The sequence below is a fragment of the Medicago sativa genome, chromosome 6 (assembly GCF_051527215.1).
Source record: "Medicago sativa cultivar Bolivia chromosome 6, Bolivia_mono, whole genome shotgun sequence".
Classification (NCBI taxonomy): Eukaryota; Viridiplantae; Streptophyta; class Magnoliopsida; order Fabales; family Fabaceae; genus Medicago; species Medicago sativa.
In genome coordinates this window covers 13,273,232-13,289,445 of record NC_140754.1, presented here as the reverse complement: position 1 = coordinate 13,289,445, position 16,214 = coordinate 13,273,232, and the positions used below count along the sequence as shown (strand labels likewise).

The 16,214-nt window shown below is 33.3% G+C and overlaps 2 protein-coding genes and 1 long non-coding RNA gene across 4 annotated transcripts; all 3 read right to left on the bottom strand.

Annotated features, from left to right (window-relative positions):
- Nucleotides 1-240: 240 nt before the first annotated feature.
- Nucleotides 241-1,346, bottom strand: LOC146912989 (F-box protein At1g47056-like). Its single transcript, XM_085720836.1, has 2 exons — nt 1,155-1,346; nt 241-1,113 (listed from the first exon to the last, which is right to left on the bottom strand). The coding sequence occupies exons 1-2, from the start codon at nt 1,344-1,346 to the stop codon at nt 241-243; spliced, it is 1,065 nt and encodes a 354-aa protein (XP_085576962.1).
- Nucleotides 1,347-5,924: 4,578 nt separating this feature from the next.
- On the bottom strand, nt 5,925-10,540 carry LOC146912988 (uncharacterized). 2 transcript variants are annotated; one of them, XR_015013234.1, is made up of 5 exons: nt 10,156-10,540; nt 9,366-9,500; nt 8,514-8,552; nt 6,326-6,579; nt 5,925-6,174 (listed from the first exon to the last, which is right to left on the bottom strand). It is a non-coding gene; the product is annotated as an uncharacterized LOC146912988 (long non-coding RNA). The 2 variants fall into 2 exon arrangements; XR_015013233.1 differs by having other exon boundaries at nt 6,326-6,574.
- Nucleotides 10,541-10,888: 348 nt separating this feature from the next.
- On the bottom strand, nt 10,889-12,561 carry LOC146912987 (uncharacterized). Its single transcript, XM_085720834.1, has 2 exons — nt 12,087-12,561; nt 10,889-10,944 (listed from the first exon to the last, which is right to left on the bottom strand). Exons 1-2 carry the CDS (start codon nt 12,559-12,561, stop codon nt 10,889-10,891), a joined length of 531 nt encoding a protein of 176 aa, XP_085576960.1.
- Nucleotides 12,562-16,214: the final 3,653 nt, after the last annotated feature.

Genomic DNA, 16,214 nt, shown 5'->3' with positions numbered 1-16,214 from the left:
GACCGGTTTACAATCCGTCACATTTCCCAAAATAATAATTAAAAGTTAAGGCAGTGCAGCTCGGATTCATTGTTCTAATTAGCCAATATAATAACTAATGAACTTCATACCATTTTTGTTTCACATTTATTTGAATTGAATATAGAAATTTACTCCCACCCCAAGATACTTCGGTTCTGAATTCTCAATACAAAAAACAACAACAAAAACAACAGAATGCACCATTGTCAGTTGACAATTTTAAAAAATCAGAACACTAGCATAGAAGGGATCCATGGAGAGTTCCAAAATTTTAGTTGCCTCTGGAACTTCAATCTTTGTCAGTTGTTTGCAGTTTTCCACGACATCTTTCACTCCTTTCTCCGTGAAATCGTAACAACCTATAAGTGATAGTTTCAAAAGCCCAGGACAAATCTTTGAGATCGCATAGAGTGTTTCATCGTGAACATCTGTATTTGACAAATCCAACACCTCTAGCTTGGGAAGTACAAAGTTCATTTCAAATATGTCCACATCTGCATTACATCCGTTTAAGTACAAATGTGTAATCATATCAAATTTCTTTATAACTTGCCAGATATTTATATATATCCCATGACAACTATTAAAATCAAGCAACTCCAAATTGGGGAAAGAAGAACCGAACATTATGATTTTTTCGACACTTGACCAGCTATTGTGACCCAAACAGAGAGACTTTAATTGAGGGTATACACCAATATCTCTCAACGAATCATTATTCTCTAACATCTCTTGCCCAATAGCCGTATCTTCCATTTTGATCACACTAAGTGAAGGACAATTTCTAACAAGTAAAAACAAGGATAATTCTGTGAGGTCGGAACAATAACTAAGGTTTATAGACACCAAATCAACAAGAAACAAAGACAACCGGGCAACATGTTTATCATTCAGATCATAATAGTATTCAAGATCCAAATGTTGTAAACATCGAAACTTGGATATCAAAGAGTGGATTGCATCAGTGGGAATGTTAGGTGAGAGGTGTAGGGAATTGAGGTTTGTGAACCTTTCAAAAAGGCGATCAAGGACAGGTTGTGTTTGATCGAAGATAGTAAGTGAGAATAGGAGTCCGTTGGTAACAGAGAGGAACTGTTTGGAGACAAGGGATAGATATTTTAAACAGTGACTACCGTTGTAGTCGTTGATGTGAGGAATCTGAAGACAATTTCCCAACAATCATCAGGTAGATATGAACATGTTTCTTCCTGAACCAACTGTTGTGGAGATTTTAAAGAAGAAGTTATCTTCTTCCTTTTCTTTGGATTTCGGAAGAGTTTCACCGGTGGTAAATTTTCCAGTGAAGACTTTCGTTTCCTTTTCATTGGCAGGGAATGGTATGAGCACCGACAAAGCCGGTGGGAAAGGAAATAGAAGAGAGAAATCATAAGGCGCCTCTGGTTTTGTGTTTTAGGGTTACGGTAAAGGAACTAGGGGGGGTAGTTTGTATACATATGCATTAGGCAATGGGCTTTGTTTGTGACAATCTTTCTTTCACTATATCGATTTATTTGTCCTTCTTTTTTATATATTTTTGTGTCTTTTTCCACACAACTATAACCACTCCATATTTTTTCTGTACCTAAAAACAACACCATAATATTTTTTGTAAAAAATAAAAAAAAATCCCTTTTAGAGGAGCTAGAAAGAAATTAATGTCAAGAGATTGAAATAATTTTTTTTAGGGAAAAATATTGAAATAATTTGTAACTAAATAAATTTTTAAAATAAAATGATTTTTATTACAAAAACAAACACAAAATAGATTTAAATTTTTTATAAAATCTCTAAGAAATAATCTCTCAAATATTGATTGTTAAAGTCGCTTTTATTGTAATTCGTAACAAATTAGCTCTATGAGATCGTTTGTTATATCTTTTTTAAGAAAAAATAAATCATTTTTTTTAAAATAACTTCAAAGAGTATTGTATCTATTTTAGAAGTTTGTGAAATTTCATTTGCAATTTTAATTTAAGTTGGACGACAATGTTTCTTTTTTTTTATTAACTATGTCAAAAGTTTGACCCTCTGTTTTGTGTGTATCTAGGTGTCAATCAACATGTTCATAAGTTTATTGTACATGGTGTTCTTGTCCTAAGGTGTTACTTTTCAAGTGTGATTGGAATGGTGTTACTATGTCAATAGAGACTGTTTTTACATGGCTCATACTTGCATGCATGTGGTCAGCAGTAGTGCTAGCAAGTATTTATGATGCTTTTAAGGTTGTTGAAAATTTAAAAACCATATTATGTTGCATTGTTGATCATGTGTGGCTTTGCTTTCTGTAGAAACAATGAGGAATCGTAGAAAGTTGAATGTTAAACGAAATTTTGGACGATCTAAAGAAACGAGGGAAATCACATTGAGTCTCTTTCGGAAGTACAAGTGAAAGTTCAAGTAAAGGAATGAGAACTCAAGGACTTTGTACTTGTTGATGTAAATTCTTTGGGCAATCAATTCGGTTGGGAAGGAGATTGGAGACATTAAGGTGCTCATATCGATTGTCTTTGTTGCAGACATACATGAGTCATACATTACTGACATGCTTGAGCTAATTAAGGTCTAACAAAATGGTTGTTTTGTTGAGCAAATCCGAGCAAGTTTCAATTGGTTCCTGAACTGTCTAAGCAAACAGAAAAAATGCTTAAGGAAAACATATGCATAAAGTGGATGCAATTTAAGTATGATTTGTAAATCAAAGGGATATGATGAAAGTAAGACCGATCGAAGAGGAAATGGCAGTATATATTCATGATAAAAGGGTTTATCGTATTCTGTGTCGCTTGATAGTATGTCGTTGGTGCTCGAAGGAAGGACAGGTGACCACCATTTTCCATCTCTTTCTTGATTATGTTACCGTTTCATTCTTTGGTTTTGTGTAACTGTTAGTACTTTCAATTGTAGAACTATCAATGTTGAAATACTGCTGAATCTTATTAGCAGTATTGTAATAGTTATACATACGACAACTATTTCCCCTGATTGATAAAGGTCTCATGAACAACATTATAAATTAAGCAATCGATCGATTTTGTTTGTCACCAATGTTGGATGATACGCCTATGAATCATAGTTTTGAGATACGTGAATTTGAAGCCACCAACTTTTAAAGAGGGTAATGTAGAAATATTTCATTACTTAAATTAAATTACGGCTAACTTGTTGCAAATTTTTTTTAAAGACTAACATAAATTAAAAACATCTAGCTTTAAGAACCCCAGGAAGTATTCAGCCTAATGTATACAAACTTCTACACCATAGATATCAAATCACAATTTACTCCTAAAGTCATTATAAATCTTTTTGTACACATGACAACCTGCTAGCTACAAAAATTAACAGCTTGCATACTACGAAATTCTCCTATTCCCATCAGCACAAGTACTGTTATATTTAGCTATTTCTGCTGATGTGGCAGAGTTAGTTAGAGCCACTGCTGATGTGGAAAGGTTAGGTCTGAGGATTAGTTAACCATTTAGCAAACTGGCGTGTCTAAGGATTATGATTACCATAGAAATAGGTTACCAGATAAGTCCTTGTGTGTTTGACGAGTGTCCAAGGTTTGTCAAAGCAAGTTAAGAATGACTGTTTAGGACTGAACACTTCTCTAATTTATCTGACATGTATCGTACGGGTATCATATCACGTGTTATTAAAATAGTGCTTCATATAGAGATACTAATGTTATATAGAAAGTCAAGGAAATGACTTGTATTCATGCACAGTTGTGGATTGAAGGACATGACTTGTATAAAAGAAGATAGCTTATGATTTTGAAAAGATTTGTAACAAGAAAGTAGTTTACTCTGGTAGAGTTGGATTTTTGTGGCTTAAATTCACTATGGAAACAATGTTTGCATAATCAAAACAAATAATGAGCAATTGACTGTGCTCTGGAGGATCGATGCTTTGAGAAGCTTCAAATGAATTGACGTGGTGTACAAAATATTGAGCAATTGACTAGTTCTAATGCCTATAACTTTCATAGGAAATAGTCAAATTTATGTATCTCAAAAACATATCAGTTTTAGTCTTCCCAAAGTGATTCACATTGGTTTAGTGTTCTACCAAACAGATGAGTAATTTAAACTTTAGATAACATCCTAATGTTAATGTATAAGTGAAGATAAATAAGGAGAAAGGAGTTATAGTGTATCAGTAGGTGGAAAAAGCCTTCAATTCTGGGGCAATGTCATCAGATGGCCAAACCTCACATTGCTCAGCTTGAACAGGTTTTCTTCTGGAATAAGTAATAAGAAAACAGAAACTATTCTATTTATATATGTAGAGTTTCACCCCACCAGAGTGGTTACAATCACAGCAGAAGCTTAGCAGAAGATCAGATGATGGATACATTTGGAAGAAGATATGGTAAAAAACAAGAAAAAGGAGTGAAAATCCAAGACACTTTAGATCGACAAGTTACCGAGAAACAGAGGTACTTTGCCTTTTACTTCTAACAAGATGTGGATTGTCTATATTACTTGCTTATATAGACTTGAGGATCCAAAATTCAGTATTTGTTCTTCAACCATCAATGCAATCTCTCTACTCAATAGCTGATTGAATCCTATGATGATGTCTACAATTATGCAAGGAATAACTAAAGCTACATCCAAGTTGTTATAATTCCTAACATGTAACTTTCCAAAGTGCTTAGAATTTGAGTTCCTCTCTCACTTTTTGCAGTCATGTCTAATGGTAGCCAAGTCATGCAATTCCTTCAATCAGAATTATAAGACGCATAGGTGAATCTATCTTGTGCAGTGTGTCCAACTAATTAATACAACTATCAGCATATAGAGGGAACCATGCATGTATTGAAAATTTATTTGTGCATCTACCTTTTTAGTTTTGTCATCCCAATTTGCTAAATTATAACATTTTAATTGATTTTCTTTTTCAGAAACAAGCTTTGATTTCGATCACCGCCACTCTTTGTCCATTCAATCAACTATGTTGACATTTTTTCAGAAACATTCTACTTCTTTAGTTTACCTATTTAAAGATTAATTTTGTCCAGGCAATTAATGTGATGAACTCCTATAAACTTCTAAATGCTTCTTCTAAAGTAAAATTAACAAATAATTCTCTCATTGAGAAGCTGTCATAAGCTAGAATCTATTTTAACTTTGACCTAACCAAAGGTTGATACATTTCATTAAATTCATTACCAAGTAAAGCATAGGTAACCAAGAAATCATAATAAACAATAACAGTGATGTTAATAAACTTTGCTACTCAACAGATCAATTGGAAAACTTCACTTTAATCCAATAAGACAGTCTTTTTGCTCCAACAATTATTATACAAACACTACTACAGAAAAGACATTTCACATCGGTGGAAAATGACTTTTCACATCGGGTCCCAACCGATGTAACTAAAGGTGAGGTTAAATGTCAGCGACAATTCACATCGGGTATGAAACCGTTGTGAAAAGTCGTTTTCCACATCGGGGCAGCAAGCCACTGATTTGATATGTGATAATGAATAATTTAGCGTAAGTTTTCACATCAGTGGAACCATAGAAACTGATGTCAAAAATATATATTTCACATCGGCTATAAGATTCACCGAAGTGAATTCAGGTACCATTTTTATTCAATAACAATATTCACATCGGCCTACAAGGCCACTGATGTGAAACATACTGATATTTTTTTCACTACAGTACCAAATCAGCCTCATACATTAATTTCATTTATATTACATAAATGCAAATTTAAATGGTTGTGTTATTCAATCCAATTTAAGCATAATATTTGTTGGAAATTGGAATAAAACAACAAACATATTCTTGTCCCCCTATAACTAGAGTCTAATGTTCGTATCAAATTATCTAACTCAATGACGTGTATAAATTGATCATTATACAAAATCAAATCAAATGAATCAAACAATCATCATACAATATTCATTTCCATATAAAATTTGAAAAATCATTAACATTATTTTGTTTGAACATCAAGTTTCACACACACCAACTGATAACAAAACACGTGATTGAATCCATTACCTTCCAAAAGCATAAACTTGAATATATAAATAATAGTACAATTCTTGTTAAAGTATCAATACAATGATATCAAGCAGAATCAGTGCTAAAGCAACCAAATTACAAAGCTTCATAAATATTGAGATGCTACCAACCTACCAAGCATAAAGAAAAACACTGAAATGCTTTAGATTAGTGGCCTTGGGATATGATTAATTATTTGACTGTAGTATCAGGATCATAGGAAAAGATTAAGAGTATTCATGTTTGAGAAATGCAAAAAAAATAGAGAATAAGAGGTCGTACCTCAACAATGCCACCACTAACGTTGGCGTTGCCAGTGGCTCGCAGCCTCTTGATGTCGTTGTGCCATACCCATCTCCCTCCCTTTCCCCATTGCCACTTCAATTTTGTCATAGTTGCATACCCGAGGTCGTCACCTCTTCTTCCTACATTTTCTTTTTCTCCAATGGTATCATCTCAACACAGTTTGGGCACAATCCCCTTCTCCATGTTCCCCCGATTTCATCAGTTTCCGGATTTCATCTGATTGGTCTACACTAGAATAGTGAACATAGAGCATTAAGTTGATATCATTTTACACTAGAGCAAACCAAAATCGGAGGTGTTGTTAGACCTCCAAATTGCACAAAGAAAACAATCTAAGTCTTGAACTATACCTCCCGTTGTGAAAATTTGTGAATATAAATAAACTGCATTATATGGACTAAAAGGTGACTCTCCAAGATATAGCTAGTAAATTTAATATATACTAAAAGTATTTGAATCAGATAGTCGCCACATTACAAATGACTTAATCTAACTATAGCAAAATCCTTCAAAAAGAGTTGTGATCGATGTCACTAAGCAAGTGTTGACGAAGAATAAAAAGAAAGGAATTACAAAAGAGATATGATAAATGAAAATGCTTGTAAAATTGAACTTAGGAAATACTTAAATAATGAATCTATGATTCTATAATTTTAGTCAACAAAGTTTAAAATAAAGTGCTAGAAGTTTTCATTAGCCATCAACGTAAAACAAATGAAATACCCAACCATGATCTCATACAAAAAGCCCTTGCAACTTCATATTATGGGATTTTTAGGTAGATAATTTAAATAAACCTTATATAAAAAATAAGTTGAAGTCATACGACATATAAAAAATAAGTTGAAGTGACATATCAAAGAATTTTAGCCAATAAATCAAATACCTAATTAGCCAATAAAATATCATAAAATAGGTAGTACAAATGATGTGTCCCTTCATAACTCCTCATGTTTTGCACCGATATCTTAGGTTTGATCGGCCACATACAAGAATTTTAGACAATGGCAACATCAAAAAAGAAGTGACATATCAAAGAAGTGTCACAAAATGGTTTTATAAATATCATTTCTCTAACCTATAATAGTCTTTTCATTTTAGATAATTGCTACATCATGTCCCTGCACTTACTTCAAGAGACATTATTGAACAGTTTCATACACATACTTATATAATCTTTTGCAACATAAGCTAATCCTTATTGAGGATGTATACTATGAGAATGGCCAACTTATATGAGAATGCTGAGAATAATCATCAATTTTTAATCTAATGGTTGATGATTATTCTCATCATTCTCATATAAGTTAGCCATTCTCATAGTATACATCCTCAATTCCTATATATATATATATATATATATATATATATATATATATATATATATAGAGAGAGAGAGAGAGAGAGAGAGAGAGAGAGAGAGAAGGGATCCATTGACTCCAAGAGTAAGTCTAAAGACTTACTCCAAATCTTGACCTTTGATTTTAATAGTAATTAATGGTTGTGATCTATTGCATTAATCCTTAATGTGAACCTTTTATACTCCTTCTCCTAAACATCACATGAGATGAGAGTACACGGCCGAAAGAGATCTCAAACAAACAGTGTAAGCCACCATGATTATCATTATCTCAACAAATTTTTTTTTATTGAATCCAATTGAAGACTAATTTTTATTCTAACCGATAGAGGATTGTGATGTTAATTGAATCAGATTTTTTTATTTTTTTATTCATAAAGATGAAATAAACCTTGTTTTTGATAGCCATAGATCATATAATAAACATAAGAATTGAATAAAGGCACCGGATATTAATTAAAGGTATATAGAAAATGTTCATATGCTCACACGGGATTGTTTGAGAAGAAAGAGTATTTTATCTTATTTTCTTGAAAGGGAGAAGAAGGCGTACAACAACCAAACCCTATGGATTAATAGTAATTAATTACAGCCATTAATTAATATAAAGATCAATGGTTATGATTAGGAGTAAGTCTTTAGACTTACTCTTGGAGTCAATGAATCCCTTCTCTCTCTCTGTATATATATATATATATATATATATATATATATATATATATATATATATATATATATATATATAATCTATTAAAACAATTAGAAAACAGAGTAGAAAATAAAAAGATGGCTTCAAAGACATACCTTTAACAGGCCCAAATGAAATGTTAGCATCATCAATACCTGTACAGTAACATAACAAGCAAATAATTATTCCTAAAGACAAAATGGGTGGAGTTGGAAATGGATATACTAATGTGCCTCAACAGCAACCAGAGGAAATTAGCATGGATTTCAAATTATGTCATTTTCGTAGAGTTTCAGTTCCATCTATAAGTTTAAAGGTGCTTCATTCATACTCACACTAGTACACTACCCATTTATATTCGAGTCAGGAACTGTCCTTGAAATCGTTAATAATCTTAACAACCTCACATACAATATTTCACTAAACAAGCTACAACTATTTTTCTGCCAAGGATTTTCTAATAAAAGATTTGGGTCCTTGGTCCTACCACAATCCTCACATCCACAACACCGTTAAGTTTGATAAAACAATCAGCTAAGCATTTTACATTAGACTTTTGAAGATTGACAAAGAAAACGCGTATAATTGTTTTTCATAGGTAAACGTTTCAAACTCCGAGCACAAATCACACAATGAATTGTCTAACTCATAGATAAACAGGTTAAAAACTTCATACATAAATAAACAACAATGACATCAAAACATGAGGGAGTATAAGTTGTTAGGCTTTTTATAAGGTCACGGATCAAATTATTGAGAATGATGATTCAATTAAGCATCAAAATCTCAATCAGCTTAAAGTATGCATCATTAGTTATCACATTCACTTGGAACCTCCAATGAAACTCATCCCCAAATTCCAGGACACAATCATCACAACAAATAATCAAAAGTCAAACAATATCACCAATATCACCAATAACACCAAAATTTCATTCATTATAAAAAACCAACAATATTCTACTTACCTGAATCTTCTTAAACCTTATCTTCAATGTTGCAGAAGAACTTCAACATTCTACTCAGCCACTTGCTTCGCTTCTGTTCTTTGTATCTATTGAGTTCAATATCAACCTTCTTAATCTTCCCATCCACAATATTACCTAGTTTCATAATTTACAGTATGAATACATCCAACAGTTACACTTCGCCAAATAGAAAAATTAAAATTACCAACAACTAGTGTTTAGCAACAACAGAATCCAAATTAAGTAAAAACATAGTTAATTTTAGCTCAACAAAATCATGAATTATATTTGATTAATTAACTTCAAAATCTGCAGAGATAAGGGAAATTGTACATTATCATACTCATCGCTTAATCAATTATCATCATTCAAATAACTTAAATACTAACATATCAGTTTAAGGTTAAAACTAATTGTTCAAAATTTCCAACAAAACACTGTGCTAGTGATAGAAACCTAAGGTTTAGAAACTAGCTTAAAGACAATCAAAAGAAGCAACTATTTAAAATTAATAGTGAACTAATCACCGTTTCTATTTTTCCAGTGACAATAATAAAAACAATTACAACAACCAACAAACAGAGACATATCACAAAAACTAAAAAATTATTTTTTAAGCGTTTGGTTGGAAAATTTTAATTTTTCACATACCCTTTTACTTGAAACCAAGATTTTGATTTTGATTCTGTGGAGTGTGGATAATTTTTTTTTATGTATAATCAACCCATGAAAAATTAACCAAGCTCCACAGATCCATGCTCATGAATCACATAAGTGGGATAATGTGTACCTGAGTGAGAACGCGGTCGATGGGTATTTAAGTAAAAGACAAAACGATTGAGTCACAGATTGGGTTACATAACCGATGAAACAGCCGTCGAAGGTGGTGGTTACAGTTCAGAACATCGTTGATGCTCAAACGGCCGGTGAACCCGATTGGTTCGATTGGGTTACATAAACAGTGAAACGGCCGACAAAACGATTGTGTTAGAGTAAAACTGAAATTGGGTTAAAATTTGAGGGGAAATGGCGATTGGGTTCAAGATTGAGAGAGTGAAACGAAAGATTGAGAAAAATTGAGTGAGGTTTGTGATTAGGGTTTGTGAGGGGAAAGGGAAATGCAACACAAGTTTGTGAGAGAAGGAAAACGTACGCGTGAATGTGTGAAATGAACACGAGCTTTCCCCTCTTGTATGTGGGCCCCGATGTTTACAGTAAAATGGAAAGTTCACTATAATATCAAAATTGCCACCGTGATTATTTTTCCCCTCAGATATTACAATGGCCCGTAGTGAAAAACCATTCAAGTTTATTTTTCACTTCAGGTACTTTATCCGCTGATGTGAAACTACCACCGTGTCATGTTTCACTTCAGGTATGGGTCCACTGATGTCAAAACCCTGATGTGAAATGTGTTTTTTCTAGTAGTGAAAACAATGAATGCGAAATTGAATAAAATGAAGAATTTTTTTATGCACTCATTTGAGCATTGGAATCTTCTAGTTCTAGCTATTTCTTTAATTTCAAACTTGCTTAAATTTCTTTGAAAAGCAGCCATCTTCCCTCAATCTCTGGTAACCTGTAGCATACACAATGAATCAACAATGATAAATATTACTGCAAAAACTCATTCAAAATTTTTGGAGAGATTTCTATAATATTCTAAACATTTCTGCAAAAACTCATTCAAAATTTTGAATGATACGCATAAGTTGACTGAAAAGCAGTGACGAAAAAGGTGAGGTAAACAGAAAAGTCAGAATATTTATAGGGGATAGGGACTGAAAACATATTTAGTGTCGTGAGCATATTTAGAATGAAAATTTTTCAAGAGGGGAGGGACCAAAAACATATTTATCCTTTTATTTATTTAAAACAATTTAATTTAAAAATTGTAAATTCAGTCCCATGAACATAACTCGAATGGCAAGGATGTTATATTATATATGTAGTGTCATAATTCTCCATTTGTTCACCATAGAGATAAAATTCTAGTCAGTAAGATATTTAACCCTCCAAAAACTGTAACTTCTAAAATATTAAAAAAAATTAATAGTTTTTTAACAAACCACTGTTTTAGTCTCTTGGCGTACTGTTTTATTTTTATCAAGAGGAAGATAAAAACAAAAGAACTAACTAGCTCCTACCACTAGTATGAACCTATACACTAAGAATCAAATACAAAACAAATAAAAACACCAACCCCCTAATATGAACCTGCTACACTAAACCTTTAATATATCTTGGATACACTTCTCTTGGAAATCACAAAATACAGAACTCAAATACCACTTCAATAATTTCATCTCCTTGATCAGAAAAATTCATTTGCAACAGACAAGGCTCTCGAAAATATGCATCAACATCATTTTTCACACAGCTAACTGATATAAATTCAACAGCATCCATTCAACACTTGCATAGGATCATGAATCAAACAAGCACAAGATAACACTCATACTCATTGTTTTACACCATGCTCATTGTTTCAAATTTATTTGAATTTCATATAGACAAAACAAAACAACAAAACAAGATACTTGGGTTACGAGTTCTTAATATAAACAAAACAACAAAAACAACAGACTGGTTAGTATGCACCTCTGTAAGTTTACAATTTTTTTAAAAAATTATTTCTTAGAGAAGTAAATATTAAAAGAAGGACAACTTACAGTGTTCATATCAATTTCAGAACCCTAATTTTATCACTTTTATAAGAACCTCCCAATACAATCTCTCTCAGTTGTTTGCAGTTTTCCACGACATCTTTCACTCCTTTCTCCGTGGCCCAATCACAATCTATCAGAAATAGTTCCAAAAGCCCAGGACAACTCTTTGAGATCGCATAGAGTGTTTCATCATGAACATCTGTATTTGACAAATCCAACAATTCCAGCTTGGGAAGTACAAAGTTCATTTCAAATATGTCCACATCTGCATTACATCTGTCTAAGTACAAATCTGTAATCATATCAAATCTCCTTATAACTTGCCAGATATCTTTAGATATCCAATGAAAACTATAAAAATTAAGCAACTCCAAATTGGGGAAAGAAGAACCGAACATTATGATTTTTTCGACGCTTGACCACCTATTGTCACCCAAATAGAGAGACTTTAATTGAGGGTATGCACCAATATCTCTCAAAGAATCATTATTCTCTAACATCTCTTGCCCAATAGCCGTATCTTCCATTTCGATCTCACTAAGTGAAGGACAATTTCTAACTAGTAAAAACAAGGATAATTCTGTGACGTCGTAACAATAACTAAGGTTTATAGACACCAAATGAACAAGAAATAAAGACAACCGGGCAACATGTTTATCATTCAGAAAATAATTGCATTCAAGATCCAAATCATGTAAACGTTGAAACTTGGATAACAAAGAGTGAGTTGCATTAGTGTGATTGTTGCTCAAACTTTTACCGAGGTCGAGTTGTTTGAGCAAGGTCGGATTCTTGGAGATTGTGAGCGATGTGATATTTAATGGGAAGCGAAGCTTGTTGAGGTCACAGTTGTAGTGCGAGAGGTCGAGGGAGTCGAGGTGTGTAAACCTTTCAAAGAGGCGATCAAGGAAAGGGCGTGTCTCATCCAAGATAGTAAGTGAGAATAGGAGTCTGTTGGTAACGGAGAGGAACTGTTTGGAGACAAGGGATAGATATTTTAAACAGTGACTTTGGTTGTAGTCGTTGATGATGAGGAATCTGAAGACAATTTCCCAGCAATAATCGGGTAAATATGATCATGTTTCTTGCTGAACCAACTTTTGTGGAGATTTGAAAGAAGATGTTATCTTCTTCATTTTCTTTGGATTTCGGAAGAGTTTCAGTGGTGGTAAACTTTCCGGTGAAGATTTTCTTTTCCTTTTCATTGGCAGGGAATGGTATGAGCTCCAGCGAGGCCGGTGGGAAAGGAAACAGAAGAGAGAAATCATAAGGCGCCTCTGGTTTTGAGTTTTAGGGTTACGGTAATTTGTATACATATGATTTAGGCAATGGGCTTTGTTCATATACATTATTTGTCTGTACCAAAAAAACTACTCCATAGTAATTTTTGTAAAAAATAAAAAAAACTCTTTTAGAGGAGAAAGAATTAGTGTCAGTCCTCGTGAGCTTAGCTCAGTTGGTATGGACAATGCATAAAATATGCAAGGTCCGGCATTCAAACCCCGACCACCACCAAAAAAGAAATTAGTGTCAAAAGATTGAAATAATTTGTAACTAACTAAATAATTCTTTAAAATAAAATGATTTTTATTATAATAAACAAACTCAAAATAGATTCTTATTTTTTATAAAATCTTTAAGAAATAATCTATCAAATATTGAATGTCAAAGTAATTTTTATTTTAATCCGTAACAAATTAGCTCTGTGAGATCGTTTGTTATAACTTTTTCAAAAAAAAATAATTGTTTTTAAAAAAAATAACCATTCAAAATTTATGAAATTTAAGTTGGAAGACAATTATTCTTGTTTAGCCATTCAAAATTTTATTAACTATGTCAAAAGTTTGACCCTCTGTTTTGTGTATTTCTAGATCACTTAGATACAAATCTCTTTCCAGGTGTGATTGGATTGATGTAAATAGAGGCTACAGAATCAATCAATTTTATCAACCATATTATGTTGCATTGTTGATCATGTTTGGCTTTGCTTTCTGATGAAAGTGCAACGAAAAATCATAGAAAGTTGACTGTGGAACGAAATTTTGGACGATCTAAAGAAAAGAGGGAAATCACATTAAGTATTTTTCAGCAGTATAAGTGAAAGTTCAAGTAAAGGAATGAGAACTCGAGGTTATATACACATATGCGAGATGTTTGGGACATGCCAGACGGAGACTTTGTACTTGCTGATGTAGATCCTTTGGGACAACCAAATCGTTGGGAAGGAAAAACTATATTGAATGCATGCAATAGGGATCTTGGTAAGGAGACATCTATGTTATGTGACACGTGTTTTATGAGTAATCATATGAGTCTCAGACATCGGCGTGTGTCAGACCGGACACCCTTAATTCTAAGAGTGTTTATGCTTCATAGAGATTCAACGAAACGACTTGTATTCATGCTCAGTTGTAGATGCAAGGAAGTGACTTCTATACAAGAAGATAACTTACTCCTATAGAGTTAGTTTTTCTTGGCTTAAATTCATGCATGGAAACATATGTTTAAATATAATAACTTTAAAAATAAATAGTAGGCATCAAAACAAATCAGCATCTTATCTGTTAATAATCCGTGCTTTAATGATCAAAATGGTATTTTACTCGTAAACGATTAAGAGATGAAAAACAGATCAGGTGTAGTAAAACAGACTTTGATGCTTTGTGATACTATATTACCAGATACAAATGCCTCTCTGACTCTTATTCTGTGCATTTCTTTAAATGTTCTGTTTCATAGTCGGTTTGGAATTCTCATAACGCTCCCATTCGAAAGACCTTCTCTATTCATTCCATCTTAGACCTTCTCAACAAGAAATACTATTAACTACCTATTATTGTTACTAATGGAGTGACTTTGGCACGAAGGATTCACTCTGTTCCAAAATCTGAACATCTCAACCAATGACATCAACACAAATTTAAAGTTGCTTTAGGAGTGATTTGAAGAAGCAACGACCAATAAAGAATGAACAGCCGCTAGAAAAGGATTTGTTGACAACATAAGTTATTCCATAAAATATAATGAGACTTTTCAAGCGTCATATTAAACAACCATTTTTTTTTTAGTTTTTTGATATAAAATAGGGCCAAATGCCATCTACTTTAGTCTATTTTTCTCGCTACAGAGGGACTGCCGTAGCAGTGAAGAAAGACGCCTTGCCACAGTTCTACTACACAATACTTCATATCAGCACAGAAAACCAATATGTAAAATAACCAAGATTGTACCAAGCAAACAGATAAGTCAAGCTAGGCGGACAGCGCCACAGAGAACTGTTAATCATAGGTGTTCAAGCACCTATTTATGACTAAAAGATAAGCCAAAGAATGTTCCTTTGGGGTGGAGTTAACTAAAAAAAGAAATAGGGAGTGCCTTATTCTTAAGGTGGACTTTGAGAAATCTTATGATTCGGTGGATTGGAGCTTCTTAGAGTATATGCTTAGGAGGGTGGGATTTCATGCCAAGTGGATAGCTTGGATGAAGTCGTGTTTTTGGAGGAAGCATGTTAATTATGATAAATGGTAGTCCAATGGAGGAAACTGATATCCAAAGGGAATTGAAACAAGGGGATCCCTTGGCGCCATTTTCATTCCTCTTAGTGGCGGAAGGATTGAATGGTCTTATGAATAATGCGGTCAATCGGAATTTGTTTAAAGGTTTTGAAGTGAAGAGGGGTGGGTCGGTAATTTCACATTTGCAATATGCCGATGACACTTTGTGTATTAGGGAAGCTTCAAATGAAAATCTTTGGACTATTATGGCGATGTTAAGGGGTTTTGAGATAGCTTCGGGTTTAAAGGTAAATTTTCACAAAAGTTGTCTTATGGGGGTTAATGTGGCGCCGGAGTTATGGAGATGGCTTCCTTGTTCCTAAATTGTAGTCTCTCCTCTATTCCTTTTTCTTATTTGGGTTTACCGGTAGGGGCGGATGCTAAGAAGTTGTCAACATGGGAACCGGTGTTGGAGAAAATTAATTCCAAACTCAACTCATGGGGGAATAATTAATTATAATAGTTTCGAAGGTCGTATTGTCCTTCTACATTTGGTTTTAAATTCGGTACCTATTTTCTATCTCTCTTTTTTGAAAATGTCTGTTAAGGTGATTAAAAAGGTGGTTTGTATCCAAAGAAGGTTCCTTTGGGGTGGAGTATACGGTAGGGTGAAGAAGATTTGTTGG